General features: G+C 45.7%; 1 protein-coding gene across 2 annotated transcripts in view; it reads left to right on the forward strand.

The window, feature by feature from the left end:
- The window catches only part of SS18 (SS18 subunit of BAF chromatin remodeling complex), a 40,583-nt gene extending 26,879 nt beyond the window's left edge, over positions 1-13,704 (forward strand). Inside the window, exons 6-11 of one of the 2 annotated variants that reach the window (XM_079784489.1) lie at positions 99-266; positions 1,197-1,301; positions 4,106-4,198; positions 4,864-4,986; positions 7,412-7,545; positions 12,058-13,704. In XM_079784489.1, the coding sequence (XP_079640615.1) occupies positions 99-266; positions 1,197-1,301; positions 4,106-4,198; positions 4,864-4,986; positions 7,412-7,545; positions 12,058-12,084 (650 nt within the window). In that variant the 3' untranslated portion in view covers positions 12,085-13,704. The remainder of the gene's footprint in view (positions 1-98; positions 267-1,196; positions 1,302-4,105; positions 4,199-4,863; positions 4,987-7,411; positions 7,546-12,057) is intronic. The other variant, XM_079784490.1, reaches the window with a different exon arrangement.
- Positions 13,705-14,572: the final 868 nt, after the last annotated feature.

Here is a 14,572-nt window from a genome sequence, read left to right on the forward strand (position 1 = left end):
ATAGGCCTTTAGTATGATAATAAAAGATTTTTCTATTTCTCTTAAGATGTTAATATTATACGTAAACAAGATCATGTGCATGTTTTGTGTTTTTCCAGGTCCAATGATGCACCAGCAGCCTCCTTCCCAGCAGTACAACATGCCCCAGGGCGGTGGGCAGCACTACCAGGGCCAGCAGCCGCCCATGGGGATGATGGGCCAGGTCAGCCAAGGCAATCACATGATGGGCCAGAGGCAGATCCCACCCTACAGACCGCCCCAGCAGGGTAAGAGCCCAGCTGGACATGTCCTGCTTCGTAGAAATAACAGTGGTTGGGAGGCTTTCCATTTTAATGAGCTTTCATCCAGGCAAAGTTAGGGCTTTTATTTCCAGACTAGAGGCCCGGTGCACGCATTCATGCATGGGTGGTGTTCCTTGGCCTGGCCGGTGATTGGGGCTGTCTCGCCCAGTCCCATTCAGGGCAGATCAGGGCCAGCCAGCCTGGGGGAGGGACCGTGGGAGGTTGGCTGTGGGAGTGCATGACTACCAGAGGGCAGCTCCTGCATTGAGTGTCTGCCCCCTGGTAGTCAGTGCACATCATAGCGACTGGTTGACCGGTCGTTCCGTCAACCAGTCATAACGGCCGCTTAGGCTTTTATGTGTGTGTGTGTGTTTTAAAAAACCCCCACTATATATTTTTTTCCTGAAGAGGTAGTGGATATAGTAGGTACAAAGGGTTACAAATTGGATAGAAACTTCCTGGTATTCAGCTTTCCTTTAATCTTTTCTGGGAAAAGATTACATCATAAAATTTTATATCAAAAGCTCATTTGCAGCAGAAAATACCATTTATTTTTGAGAATGTACTAAATATATGGTCAGAAACAAACCCTCATTTATTTTAAACTGCTCTAATATCAAAATAAAAAGGAAATTAATTTTCTAGTAGTTTGACACTCTTTTTAAGAAGCTAGTGTTTGTGTTTTTGAGTTGGTATTGCTTGATATTGCATGTATGGTCTTAGCAGTAGTTATTGTGAAATGAGTGTGGTGTTGGCTGTGTGTTTGTACACGTGTGCATGAGGAGAGTGAGAAGTGTACGAATGCCGAAGCCGGGAGGGGACTCGGCAGCGGAGAAATGCACCCCGTGACGTCATCAGGAAGAAGCCTTAGGTGCCCCGGACCCTTTGCTGACGTGTTCCCGTTGTGGTTTGCAGGCCCGCCCCAGCAGTACTCGGGCCAGGAGGACTATTACGGGGACCAGTACAGCCACGGCGGACAGGGTCCCCCGGAAGGCATGAACCAGCAGTATTACCCTGATGGTAATCTCCCCTGACGCTCGCCTCCCATGTCTGTCCCGCCCTTACTCATGCAGGAAGCTCCCCAACATGTCGTGGGGCTGAAGAAACTAACGATACGCTGCTTCTCCATTTAGAACTCCGGCCACCTCAGCATCAGGGCCAGCGCCCGGCCCTCGTCTGTGTCCGCGTGTCTGGTTAGATAGTCCACAGCTCTGCCGTCGGGTCGCCTTCTGTTATTGCAGCCCTTTCGTTTGTAAAAGTGGATCCTTTTCTATTTGAGTTGTTCCTTTGAACCAAAACTCACGTTATCGATTTGCTTTTCTAAATACCAGCTTTATTGAGACAGTTCATATACCATAAAGCGTCTATTGGTTTACTTTTGTGCATTGTATAAACGCATAGACTTTCTCGAGTTTTTTTGTTTCATCATTTTAGTTGATGTTGCATACTTCTTAAAGAACTATGATTTGTATACAGTAGCATTTGCACTTAAGGAAAAATTTGGAGGCTAAATTATACCCAGAATATAGTTGTATGTGGAGCTAGTGGAAGAGGAAAGGTATTAGAAAACAGATTTCATTTTAGGTGTTCGGCTGAATGGCGAGTTTTTAGTAGGAGGCAGCATTGAGGGTGGCTAGTAAAATGGCACCGGGGCCTGTGGCCGCCCGCCCAGCTCGCCCAGCTTCCTGCGTGTGTGCCAGCTCGCAGTGCAGGGGTGAAGAGGAGGGGCTCACAGCGGGCCCCTCAGGGCTCCCGCCGCACAGGAGGGTTTGCCGAAGTCTTCACTTACATAGTCCGCTCCCGGTGTGTTCGAGGTCAGCCCCTTCAGAAGGGAAACGAGGGGAGCTAAGAATTTACAGCTGAAGTGTTTACAGCTGAAGTGTTGGACATTTACTGGGAGCCGATGCAAACTAGCAAGAGGATCTGATTTGGTGTATTTAAGAAGTCATTTTGCCGCCGTTTTTTATCTGTGTGAATCCTGAAGGTACGTCACGGCAGGACACGGGCTCACCACGGAGGCTCTGCCACGCAGGCCCAGCAGCACTCGCCTGCAGAGCTGCACACGGTACCTGTGTTAGGGAACATGTGGGGGTGATGCTGGTTAGAATTGCCCCGAATTATTCAGTGTTGTTGTACATGTAGACACTATATTAAGTAATTTCTTAGACTATAGATATTTTAAAAAGGTAAAATCTAGGTTCTTAAATTTTATTAGGAAGTTTGCTGAATAGAAATGATTGGTTTGCTTAACTTTTAAAATATATTTTAAGTAATTGAGTTGAATTTGGTACTGTTAGTTTGGTTGGTCCGGAGTATGTCGTGAAATATGAAATTTGTAATGTTATAAATAGGACCTTTCTATACAAAATAGATGTTATTTTTGTAAATATCAGAACTTTAAAGTTCTATTAATAATATATCCTATTTCATTGGGATTTAAAACGTTATCCGGTATCATTTTGCATAAGTGTGTGTTAATATGTTTGTCTGACATTTACGTAGATTCTTTGTTCCATTTACAATGACTAATTCTCTTAGACATCATTGGATATTTTCTTACTCTGTTTATTTTTTATTTTTTTAAAATATTTTTATTGATTTCAGAGAGTAAGGGAGAAGGAGAGATAGAAACATCAATGATGAGAGAAAATCATTGATTGGCTGCCTCCTGCACGCCCCCTACTGGGGATCAAGCCTGCAACCCAGGCATGTGCCCTGACCGGGAATTGAACGGTGACCTCCTGGTTCCTAGGTTGATGCTCGTCCACTGAGCCACCACAACCAGCTCTTACTCTGTTTGGATATTTATGCAGTAAACATGGAGATTTTTTGTAAAGAGCCAGAGAGAAAACCTCTTCGTCTTTGTGTGCCACGGGCTATTGATCTCAACCACCGGACTCGAGTCGCAGCATGAAAACAGCTATAACTATAAGCAGGCAGGCGGGGTTAGACTGCAGGCCCGGTTCGCTGACCCTCCGTTCATATATTGATGAGATGGTGTAGGAACATTGGATACTAGAGCCCTGAGTATAGCACTTATTCATACCTGTGTTCCTCCTTCCTTGGTTAGGGAGTCCACTGAATTGTAGCTCAGACCTTCGCCCGCTGAAAGGTTAGCCCCTGCATTTCTTTGTGCAATTTAATTCCAAGGACTAGAGGATCGATTTTCACTAAACTCCAGTCATCTTGCAGGCGAAATTTATCGTGTCTTAAAAGTAAAGGTGCACTCTACTTGATACAATATTAACTTCATGAAGGTGTATGTTTATGTTACCCTAGAAATATTTTCTGTGGGCTTCTAGAATGGCAACATTAAGCATTATATTTTTGCATCTAGAAATATTTTGAGATACTATATTCAAGTAAATAGAGTGAAAAATTTGTTTCAGTTTTTTTCAGGGGAAAAAATTTATGAAGCTCTTTTGTATTTTATAGTATTTAGCATATGCTATGGCATTGGCACCCAGAACTGGTGTTTGACAAAATATGATAATTGTTTCCTTTGTTTATTGGAATTTAATTCAAGTTATTTACAAAAAAAAAAGAAAGATAAAGTTTTTTCTCTCAATGAGGATTATCAGAGTTAAGACTAAGGGTAATGTTTTTAAAACTACTGTTTTTTGCTTTTAAGAAAATTTGCAAGTTACCTTGATATGAAAACAATCACATTGGTAAATATTTGGCTAATGCAATTGAAATTATTTTTTATGTATTTCCATTTCTTTCTCTCTTTTTTTCAGTTTTATCTGAAAGTTTAAATATATGTAGGGTTTTCACTCAGTGGCCATTAACGTTTCTCCCTGTCTCTTGTCGAATTGATGTAGGTCATAATGATCACGGTTATCAGCAACCGTCGTATCCTGAGCAAGGCTACGATAGGCCTTATGAGGATTCCTCACAACATTACTACGAAGGAGGTATCGCTATACCTTCACACGTGCACACACATGCCCTCCCACAGGAGCCCAGCCTTGTCCCGTGCACAGCTCTTGTAGAGCCGTAGTCGCTGGCTGTCTCAAATGACAGGGAGTCCAGAACCACCAGAACCATTTCCTTACAGATATTTACCACGTGTAACCGTGGCCTGCCATTTCTAACAACCGTAAAAAGACTAAAACATCTACAAATAATGGCTTCCTCCGTGGGAATTTTCTGTCTGAACACAAACCCAGCTCTCCAGTGTCGTGTGTGTCCCCTGTGTATGGTCTCACCTACAGTGTAGTGCCTTAGGCAGCAGCTTGCTGACCTCGTGTAGCTAGCGTGTGCTCTCGTAGTGTCTTTAATTTTGTCTTTTTATTTCATTTAGCTTAGTCATGACCTATGACTGTGATGTTCCAGTCAATGTAATGCTCGTATGGCAGAGGCGCTGGAAATGCTGCAGTTGAACCTTGCAAATTGGCTTTAACTGCAGTGTGTTTGGCCGAAACCCTTCTGTTTGGTTTGAGTTTTTTCTTTGTTTTGTTAACTTTAAAAAATCAGTATGGCATTTTATTTTGTTCTTGTGTTGTTGGCTCTGCATCTTAGAGGAAAGAGTTCCTTAAGCACACTTCTCAGTTTCCCTTCTTCTCCCGTCCCCCTGCAGGGAGCTCCCAGTACGGCCAGCAGCAGGAGGCCTACCAGGGCCCGCCTCCCCCGCAGGGCTACGCGCCCCAGCAGCAGCAGTACCCGGGCCAGCAGGGCTACGCGGGCCAGCAGCAGGCCTACGGTGAGCGCCGCCTTCCCTTCTCAGCGCCAGCACATGGGTGTTTGCCCGTCTGAAAGTCACAGTTCTGCCTCAGTCTATCTGTCTAGATCAAGTGTTCTTAGATAAACTAGTAATCTATTTAGAAAGAAACGGAAACGAGGGATGCTCAGTTAGCACAGGGACGCCTGGAGTCACGCACAGGGCGGGACCGAGGAACCCGGGACCTGCTGTGCTCACGGCCACGCCAGCTCTGCCTGTGCCGGGACCCCGAGGGAGCGGCTGTTCACTGCCCTTGTCCACGTAGCCCCGTGAGCAGATTGTTTCTACCACTGGCGACTGTTTGAACTGTTCTTAATTTTTTGAGGAACCACCAGACTGCCTTCCGTAGTGCTTACAGTCTGTTCCCACGGCAGGGAGCGAGGCCCTTCACACCTCTCCACCGCCGGCTGCGCTTGCCTTGTGGAGAACAGCCCTCCAGCAGGCACGGGGTGGTGTCTCATTGTAGAGTTGATTTGCGTTTTCCTGATGGCTAGGGGATCATGTGTCACAGAAATGTACACTCGAAACCTATATGATCCTACTAACTAATGTCACCCCGATAAATGGAATAAAAAAAACTAGGGACTATTACTGTGGAAGGTAATACTGGTTTTTAAAGTACAAATTCAGAGCATTTGTCTGCTCAGAATCACACAGAAAGTGTTCGCTGCAGATCGGCACCCACATCCACAGGCAGTGACCTAGCTGTGTGTCCCTCAGGGCTCGCTGGCCGTCCGCCTTTCAGTAACGGGTAGATGCGGAGGGGAGGTGACAAGGAGCTGACACGCAGCCCTCATCTCAGGCGACTGTGACAGTTAGGGAATGGGGCCTGCGGCTTCGGGGGGAGAGCGGAGCTGGTTATGAGCGTGGTGCGTCTCCAGCGAACGTGGTCTCGTTCTCACATCAGTGATGTCTTCTCCTTTGTTCACTGGTGTAAGCGCTGCTGTCGCTCCCGCGCCTCTCCACGGTGACACAGGCCTGGGAGCCGGGCCGCGGGCAGCCCTCTGCTGCCTTCACATGGCACTCAGGCCGGTGTCGGGAGTCAGGCGTTGCCCCAACAGGCCAAGTTCCGGTTTCTCCGTTTCACACGTGACCTGAGAATATCCCATGGGTTTCCTGGTTTTACAAAGAAACTTTCTGACTCTTCTCAGATGGAAACATTTAATGGCCATTGAGTATTTGTACTTTGCATAAATAGAGTGTTCTGGTTTTATTATATTTGCATGAAACAAAGATGTGGCTAAATCAGGCAAACGTATCGATTTAAGAGCAATAATTGTTTTCAATGGGGAGAGGGTAAAGAGAGTGACATGTTTTTGGTTTAAGTAGCTAACCGCGGTTTTGCTGGATGTCAGGAACCCTGAAGAAGTTCCCATTTTGCTTATCCAGAGACTTCAGTTATCCAACTTCCTTCTAATAGAAAACTTAGCGTTGTAGTAAGTGACTGTGTAGCTAACTAAGTAAAGTAACACACTGATGTCATTTATTTAAGCCTGAGAAGTTACTGTTCTCTTCGGCACTCTGCTCTGCAGTCAGTGCTCTCGGGGCAGGCTGGGAAAGGCTGTGGTGGGACACGTGTCTGAGCACAGAGCGTTAGCTCCTGCTTAGGAAGCGAGCTTTGTAATGGACCGGCAGAGTTCGTGAAGAAGCCATATGGGTTTGGTCGGCCTGATTAGTCCCTCGTCATCTTTGACGTTTGAAGTCATTCGTTTTTGGGAGTGAGGTGTCACAGGTGATGGGCACAGGTGTGATCCTGGAGTCAGGCTTCCCACCTGCAGCTTGAGGCTGACCAGCCTTCTCTGTTGTTGGGAACGCTGTGATAGCGTGTCCGTGCAGAGCATAGTACCCTCTCGGTGACTGCAGATATAAACCTGGATTTTTCATGGCAGCTCATTGCTTTTGGTTCTGCTCGTTATGGCAAGCACATTAGAGCTCTCCAGCTGCAGACGTCATTGATTCCCAAACGGTTCAGAAATGGGTCCGGTATTTTAGTTTGAACCGGCTTCTCGCCTTTTCTCTTACCTCTTGCTTACACTGGTTACTTCCTCACAAAACAGGTGCTTTTCTGAGCACGTTGAACACAAACAGATGAATATTCTTAGCGTGGAATGAGCCTGCCTTGCACCTCCTGAATCTCTGACTCATTTGACATACACATTTGTAATGGCTACTGCAGAACACAATAGTTACTCTGAATCAAAGCACCTGGTACGGAGTGGTATCCTTGAATAACTTTCACTCTTATTATGACCTTTGGAATTGATTTCAAAAAGCATTTGAGAAAAATCAAGATTCCAAACTACCCTTTTTAGCTTAGATTTAAAATACAACACCTCATTCCAAACGCTTCTGGAGTTCTGGGGAGAGCTGTTTACCTGGGCTCTTGTTTATGCTGATTATTTTGCAGGTCCTTCCCAGGGTGGGCCCGGCCCTCAGTATCCGAACTACCCCCAGGGTCAAGGGCAGCAGTACGGGGGATACAGGCCGACGCAGCCCGGACCACCTCAGCCCCCGCAGCAGAGGCCTTACGGATACGACCAGGTGGGTTACTGGCCAGCCGTGTGACCGCCGCACTGCTTGCGCATCCTTGATTAGGTGAAATATTTTCACCTGAAGCTCATTTTTCCTTCTCCTGTTCATAGTACATGAGTTGACCCACAAAAACCCGCTTCCTTTTAACTCTTGTTTCATGGACTGCTAGACAGTGGATCAGAGTACCGCTGACATGGAACAGTCTCCTCTAGGCACAGCGTTCGTTCACATCCTCATCCCCTTCCCATCCTCATCGCGGTCTCCCCACCACACGTCCTTACCATCCAGGGCCTCCCCTCGTTCAAGTTCCTGGTGTTACCCGCCTCTGCCTCCGTCCTGCGCATGTCCCTGGTCTCAGGGCTCGGTGACCTTTCTTCCCGTTGCCTTTCCTTCTTCGTCGAGTTGGAGGAGGCGTGGCTCTCACCCTGGCAGCGGCTCCCCTGAGCCCAGTGTCTGTAGGTCCCTCTTCCCAGCAGTGAGCTGCTCAGCTCCATCTGTGCCGTCGCACGTTGTGAATCTTCTCACACAGACTCGGCACTACAGTAGCGAGGACTTACTCGGCTGGCCGCTTCTTCGGGTGCATTTCAGGTTTGCTAATGACTGGTGAGGATCATCTGGCCTGTTCACCGTGGGAGCTACCTAGAGCCGGTTATGTTTTCCCAAGTCTGGTTGCAGGGCCCGCTGCGGGTTTGAGGAACAGCTCGTACGGCGCTCATGAGCAATGCCGGCGTGAGCCTTCCCCTCACTCATGCTGCTCAGGCCTCCAGCCCTTGTGCCGACACTTGCACTGAAGTGAGAGAGAGAGCAGAGGCCCAAGAGGCTGACAAGGGCGAGGACAGAGGCTGACACGGCGAGGACGGAGGCTGACACTGGGCGAGGACACTAGATTCACTCTTCTCACCAGGGTTTCACGATGAGCATAACTGAGTAAAGTACATTAGTGACTTTTTAAGCACTTTAATTCTGTTCATAGTGCAATAATCCATTAGATATCTCGTGGCATTGAACAGCTTTCCAAGTAAATCCACTTCTGTGGAATGTAAACTTGAGGTACTAGGTCCTATGGGGCGCAGGCATTTCAACTCTAGAATACTTTGCTGATTTAAGTAGTTACTGGGACCTGGAGGGGGATTTAAGCAAGGGAAGCAATCAGCTGATGATGTTCTTTCCAGTGAGTTCTGTTTTTGGAAAACAGGTGCTTTAATGAGCACTTTAAACACATCTTAAGAAGTTTTTGTTGAAATACTAGTACATACTTTCTAGTATGTTTCTCTTTTCTTTTACCTTTTTTCTTCTGTTTTACTTTCTCTTTAAAATGTAAACTTAGCAGTTGTATCCTGGACTCATCTGCCTGCACGGTGGGATCTGGCTGCATCCCCTCCTGCTGAGTATCTGTACTCTTCCTCGCCTCTCAGCCAGCTGGCTTCCAAGTCCCCTTTGCTAAGCGCAACAAAACAAATCAAACTTTTTTGGATTTTTAAAAAAATAAATCTTTATTGTTCAGATTATTACAATTGTTCCTCTTTTTTCCTCCCATAGCTCCCCTCCACCCAGTTCCCACCCCACCCTCTGCCCTTACCCCCCCCCCACTGTCCTCATCCATAGGTGTACGATTTTTGTCCAGTCTCTTCCCGCACCCCCCACACCCCTTTCCCCCCGAGAATTGCCAGTCCACTCCCTTTCTATGCCCCTGATTCTATTATATTCACCAGTTTATTCTGTTCTTCAGGTTTTTTATTCACTTGATTTTTAGATTCACTTGTTGATAGATATGTATTTGTTGTTCATCATTTTTATCTTTACCTTTTTCTTCTTCCTCTTCTTAAAGAATACCTTTCAGCATTTCATATAATACTGGTTTGGCGGTGATGAACTCCTTTAGCTTTTTCTTATCTGTGAAGCTCTTTATCTGACCTTCAATTCTGAATGATAGCTTTGCTGGGTAGAGTAATCTTGGTTGTAGGTTCTTGCTATTCATCACTTTGAGTATTTCTTGCCACTCCCGTCTGGCCTGCATAGTTTCTGTTGAGAAATCAGCTGACAATCGTATGGGTGCTCCCTTGTAGGTAACTAACTGTTGTTCTCTTGCTGCTTTTAGTATTCTCTCTTTGTCTTTTGCTCTTGGCATTTTAATTATGATGTGTCTTGTTGTGGTCCTCTTTGGATTCCTTTTGTTTGGGGTTCTGTGCGCTTCCTGGACTTGCAAGTCTATTTCTTTCACCAGGTGGGGGATGTTTTCTGTCATTATTTCTTCAAATAGGTTTTCAGTATCTTGCTCTCTCTCTTCTTCTGGCACCCCCATAATTAGGATGTTGGTACGCTTGAAGTTGTCCCAGAGGCTCCTTACACTATCTTCATATTTTTGGATTCTTTTTCTTTTTGCTTTTCCAGTTGGGTGTTTTTTGCTTCTTTGTATTTCAAATCTTTGACTTGATTCTTGGGATCCTCTAGTTCAGTGGTCGGCAAACTCATTAGTCAGCAGAGCCAAATATCAACAGTACAACGATTGAAATTTCTTTTGAGAGCCAAATTTTTTAAACTTAAACTTCTTCTAACGCCACTTCTTCAAAATAGACTTGCCCAGGCCGTGGTATTTTGTGTAAGAGCCACACTCAAGGGGCCAAAGAGCCGCATGTGGCTCGTGAGCCACAGTTTGCCGACCATGGCTCTAGTCTGCTGTTGAATCTCTGTATATTATTCTTTATTTCAGTCAGTGTATGCTTAATTTCTAGTTGGTCCTTTTTCATATCCTCAAGGGTCTCACTAAATTTATCAGCCTTTTCTAGAAAATTCTTGAAAAACCTTATAACTGTGGTTTTGAACTCTATATCCAGTCTTTTGCTTTCCTCCATTTCTTTCATTTGTGAACTGTTTCTTTGTCTCCTCATTTTGGCTGCTTCCCTGAGTTGATAGAGTGGCTTTGTGTGCTAGGTGTCCTATAGGGCCCAGTGGCTCAGCCTCCCCAGTTACCTGAGGTGGATGCTCTTGGTGCACGCCTTTGTGGACTGTGTGCACAATCTTGTTGTAGTTAAGCCTTGATTGTTGTTGGTATCACTGGGAGGAATTGACCTCCAGGCCAATTGGCTGTGAGGATCAGCTGTGTCTACAATGGGAGAACTTCTGTGCTGGAGACACCCTTATGAGGCAAGACTTGCTTCAGTGGGGCTTTGGTGCTCACTGAGTCTGCCCCCTGAGTGTGTTCCTTATGGATCTGAGGAGTTGTAATCTGGATGGTCCTACTCTGACCCCTGGGTACACTGGCTCTTGGATCTCCAAGGAGGTGCTAATTTAGCCTCTGCCTGAGGCCACCCAGCAGGAGCTACAGAGAGATCTGCAGATTTTTCTTCTTTGTTTGGGTTTTGGAGGTGCCCAGATGAGGCCCAGCTGTGAAGCAATGCAAGCTGCTGTGGGGCCTTTTGGATGTTCTGGGTCTCTCTGACTCAGCTGCAGTTTGTTAGGTAAGTTTAGATTTCAAAGGACCAGGCCATTCATATGCAAAAGCCTCTGCGCACTACTTGGATGGGGCGGAGTCTCAGGGCAGAGCAAACAGCAATGGCTTCCCGTCATCTCTGCCCTAAAAGGCCCCTTGATCTCAGTGTCCCTTGGTAATCGGTAATCGCTGCAAGCACCTCTGAGAGAAAGCCGCCCTCGAGTTCCGCCGGAAGCCAGACAGTCCAGTTTCCTCCCCGTATGAGTCTAGGTCCCCAGAGTCTCGCCCGGAACTGGAGTTCAGAGCAGTTGGGAGCTTGTGTCTCCCTCCGGATTGAAAAAAGCCAGCTGCGTCCTCAGTTGCCAGCCCTCTCCGCGCGCGCGCACCTCCGTACCTCTGCACTTTACTTCCGCAGCTCCTCTGAGTCTCAGTGTGCTTTTCTCTTCCCTTCTAGTTGTAGAATTTCCACTCAGCCAGCCTTCCTGTGGTTCTGGATGATGTCTGTTTTGTCTTTTAGTTGTAGTTTTGAAGTTGTTGTGCGAGGCAGCAAGTTCAGGTGTTTACCTATGCCGCCATCTTGGTTTCTCTCCTTCCCTGGATTTTATGTACCAGCTGCCTCTCTGAAGTGCTTGGCCTCGGGGGAAGGCGCGCGTCTTTAGAAGGCTCTTTTTCCTTTCCCTCCAGATCTCTCTTCATCCTTGCACTTATTCCACATATGTTCAGTGTTAATTCATAACAGTAATGATAATAAGCTAACTAGTCACAAAGTTGTTCCACTGGCATCACATTTGTATACTCAAATACATCACACCAGAATTTAGAGCCAGAACGTGTTGTCCAAATCAGTCCAACAGAATTCACCAAACAGTGAAACTTCCACTATGTGATAGATACTGTTCTATGCTCAAAAGCTCTGAAATTCATTTGCAAGTGAATGTAATATCAGAAGAAATGACAGAGGTACTATGTACCTAAATACTAGCAATTTTTGTTATGAATGCAATAGCTTTTATAGTATGGCAATGCTAAGCTTTATTTGTGATTTTCTTGCCAAAGTATTATCTAATTGTATTTTAAAATTTACCTTTTAGGGACAGTATGGAAATTACCAGCAGTGAAGGCTCTCACATTCCAGTGGCCAGCACCTGCCGGCAGCCACCCCGCGTGGACCCTCCCGGGAGAGACTTCATTCCACCCGTTTTTGGAGACGCCTGGGCTCGGGCTTCCTCAGCCAGCAGCCGGGTGGCTTAGCTGTGTAAAGGCTTTAGTAGCTCAAAATACTCCTTAATTTCCCGTTTCTACTCTAGATGGCAACATTGGACAGAAAATACGCGCAACCAATTTGCAGTGGTTTCGGGACTGTCTCAAATGGACTGTTACAGGCTGGAAGGTGCGGACAGCTTTGTATGTTTTTCAGGTTGAGGGAATTTAATACTTTTCCACAGATTCTTTTGTAAGGGGAAGAGGGAAATGTACACTTTTCACAGTTAGCACTATTTTGTATATTATGTTTATTTCATGTGGTGAATGTGCCGGATGGCACACGGCGTGTGGGACGGAATCAGCGGTCCTATTGGCGAGGGCTGGGCCTGTGGGCGCTTCATTGTGTTGGTCTCAGCGGGGAGGCCGCCCGCCTGCCGCCGGGGGTGCCCGAGAGGAAGTCAGATCCCTTACCTGCTAGCTGATCAAGGGCACTGGGATGCAGTTTTGGGTAAAAAGACTTTTTTTAAAGCTTTCCAGTTTTGTGGATTAAACCTTTTTATAAAGATCACTTATAATACAGTTTTAAAATGTGAGGTAATAAGAATTACTTCATGTTGGATCTGAAGAATCTTGGTAATAGGTTCAAGTAAATGAAATGGTAATCCTCTCTTAAAGTAGCAGTAAGTGGAAATGGAAGTGTTCATTTACCTTGTTAATCAGGGAAGTTAGTAATAGCAAAGCATTTTATAAACGCTGTCAAAGAAGGGTCAACATTGATTCGGTCATTTTAACATCAGGTTAGTTGGTTTATATACTAGAATAGTTCAGGAGACTTACAAACCTTTATTTCAGTGTTCTTAACTGGAAATTTTACATTTATAAAGGGACACTTGAGTTTTCCCTTTCTTATGTTGGAGAATATAACACAAAAGATGTTGAGGAAAATGCTTGTTGACGAGGCTAGTTAGGACCTGTCCTGGAAGGACGGAGGTGCGTCTGGATCCCTTTGCTCACTAGCAGGGCGTCGTTACCATGTGGAGACGCTTGTGCCGGGTCATTCTGCTCAGTGCAGGGACATTGCATGGGCAGGAGTCCTGCATGGAGAGGGTTGTAAGCACAGCCGCTTCAGCAGATCTGAACGCATCTAGCCCAAAGGTAAGTTGGTGTTTCCATCACGGCTGCCCAGGCCCAGGGAACGAGACGTGCTCTTTAGCACTGAATGGGTTTCCCACTTCCAACTGCAAACGACCGGAGGGAGTGCGTTCATTTGAGTGAAGCAGGACCCACTGCTCCAGCACGCTGTTGTCAGAGAGGGACCTCAGTGACTCTACGCGAGAGGGCGTGTGGGTTAGGGTCAGAGGTCTTACTCTCAGCGTGGTCAGGAGGAAGTGGACATCGAGCCTGAGCGGTACCGCGCAGACGGCCTGGCGGGTTGGGATGCTCGCGGTTCTGTGCCAATTTCCACCACTGTGTACTTGGTTGCTATTTAAAACTGTACCAGCTCTAACGGAGGAATAAATTATTTGTGATTTTAATTTTCTCATTTGTTTCTTTAAATTAGATCTCTCTGACTGTTGTTTTGTCTGGAGACTCTGCTGTGGGTATTTTACAGAAGTGCGTCCAGTATAGCGGACTAGATTTGTATTCTAGGACTTGATCAAAATTCTCTTGCCATGCCCAAGTTAATTAGAATTAACTGTTCAGTAATCAGCATGTTGTGTGGGCTGTTTGTTATAGAATTCTTTCTCTGAAAATGAAGTCCATGCGGCTATCATCAGGATGACTGAATGAGATAAATGAGTGAGGAGGCAACATTGTACTCACCCAACCTGGTGTAGATACGTTATCTCATTTGAAGGAAGCTCAACTGACATTAAGAAATAATTTGTCTTGCCAACCCATCTTCTGTTGTCTTATTCTCCTTTTAATGGAAACTAAAATTGCAATTTTAATAAGCAGAATTTCCTCCAGGACTCTCTTCCTGGAGACTAGTGCATTTGCAAGCTTTAATTGTTTTATAACAGTCTTATTTCGTAGAAGTTTTTAATTGGCGGTGACAAGAATTGCCTTACTCCTTGGGTACCTGGGAGGAAGAGCTGTACCAGTAGCTTTCTACCACATCTGACATTCCCGTATAGACAGTACATTCTAAAACTGAAATTTGTATTTTGTCAAAATGTGCATTATTATAATGAAGAGGTTATTAAAACAGCCCATAAAATTCCAGAAGCAAAATATCACTAAGAAATGCAGGGTGATTATTGATCAACATTTAAACATACTTCACTGTGTTAGTGTAGTTGTTTGAGAATACGTTGGTATTATTTTGTAGAACTGTGGTGACACGTTGGTGGTTTTGTTTTTAATTTTTTCATGGGAGTTTCTAAGAAAAAGCTAAGTGGA

Source organism: Cnephaeus nilssonii (genome assembly GCF_951640355.1).
Source record: "Cnephaeus nilssonii genome assembly, chromosome: 11".
Taxonomy (NCBI): domain Eukaryota; kingdom Metazoa; phylum Chordata; class Mammalia; order Chiroptera; family Vespertilionidae; genus Cnephaeus; species Cnephaeus nilssonii.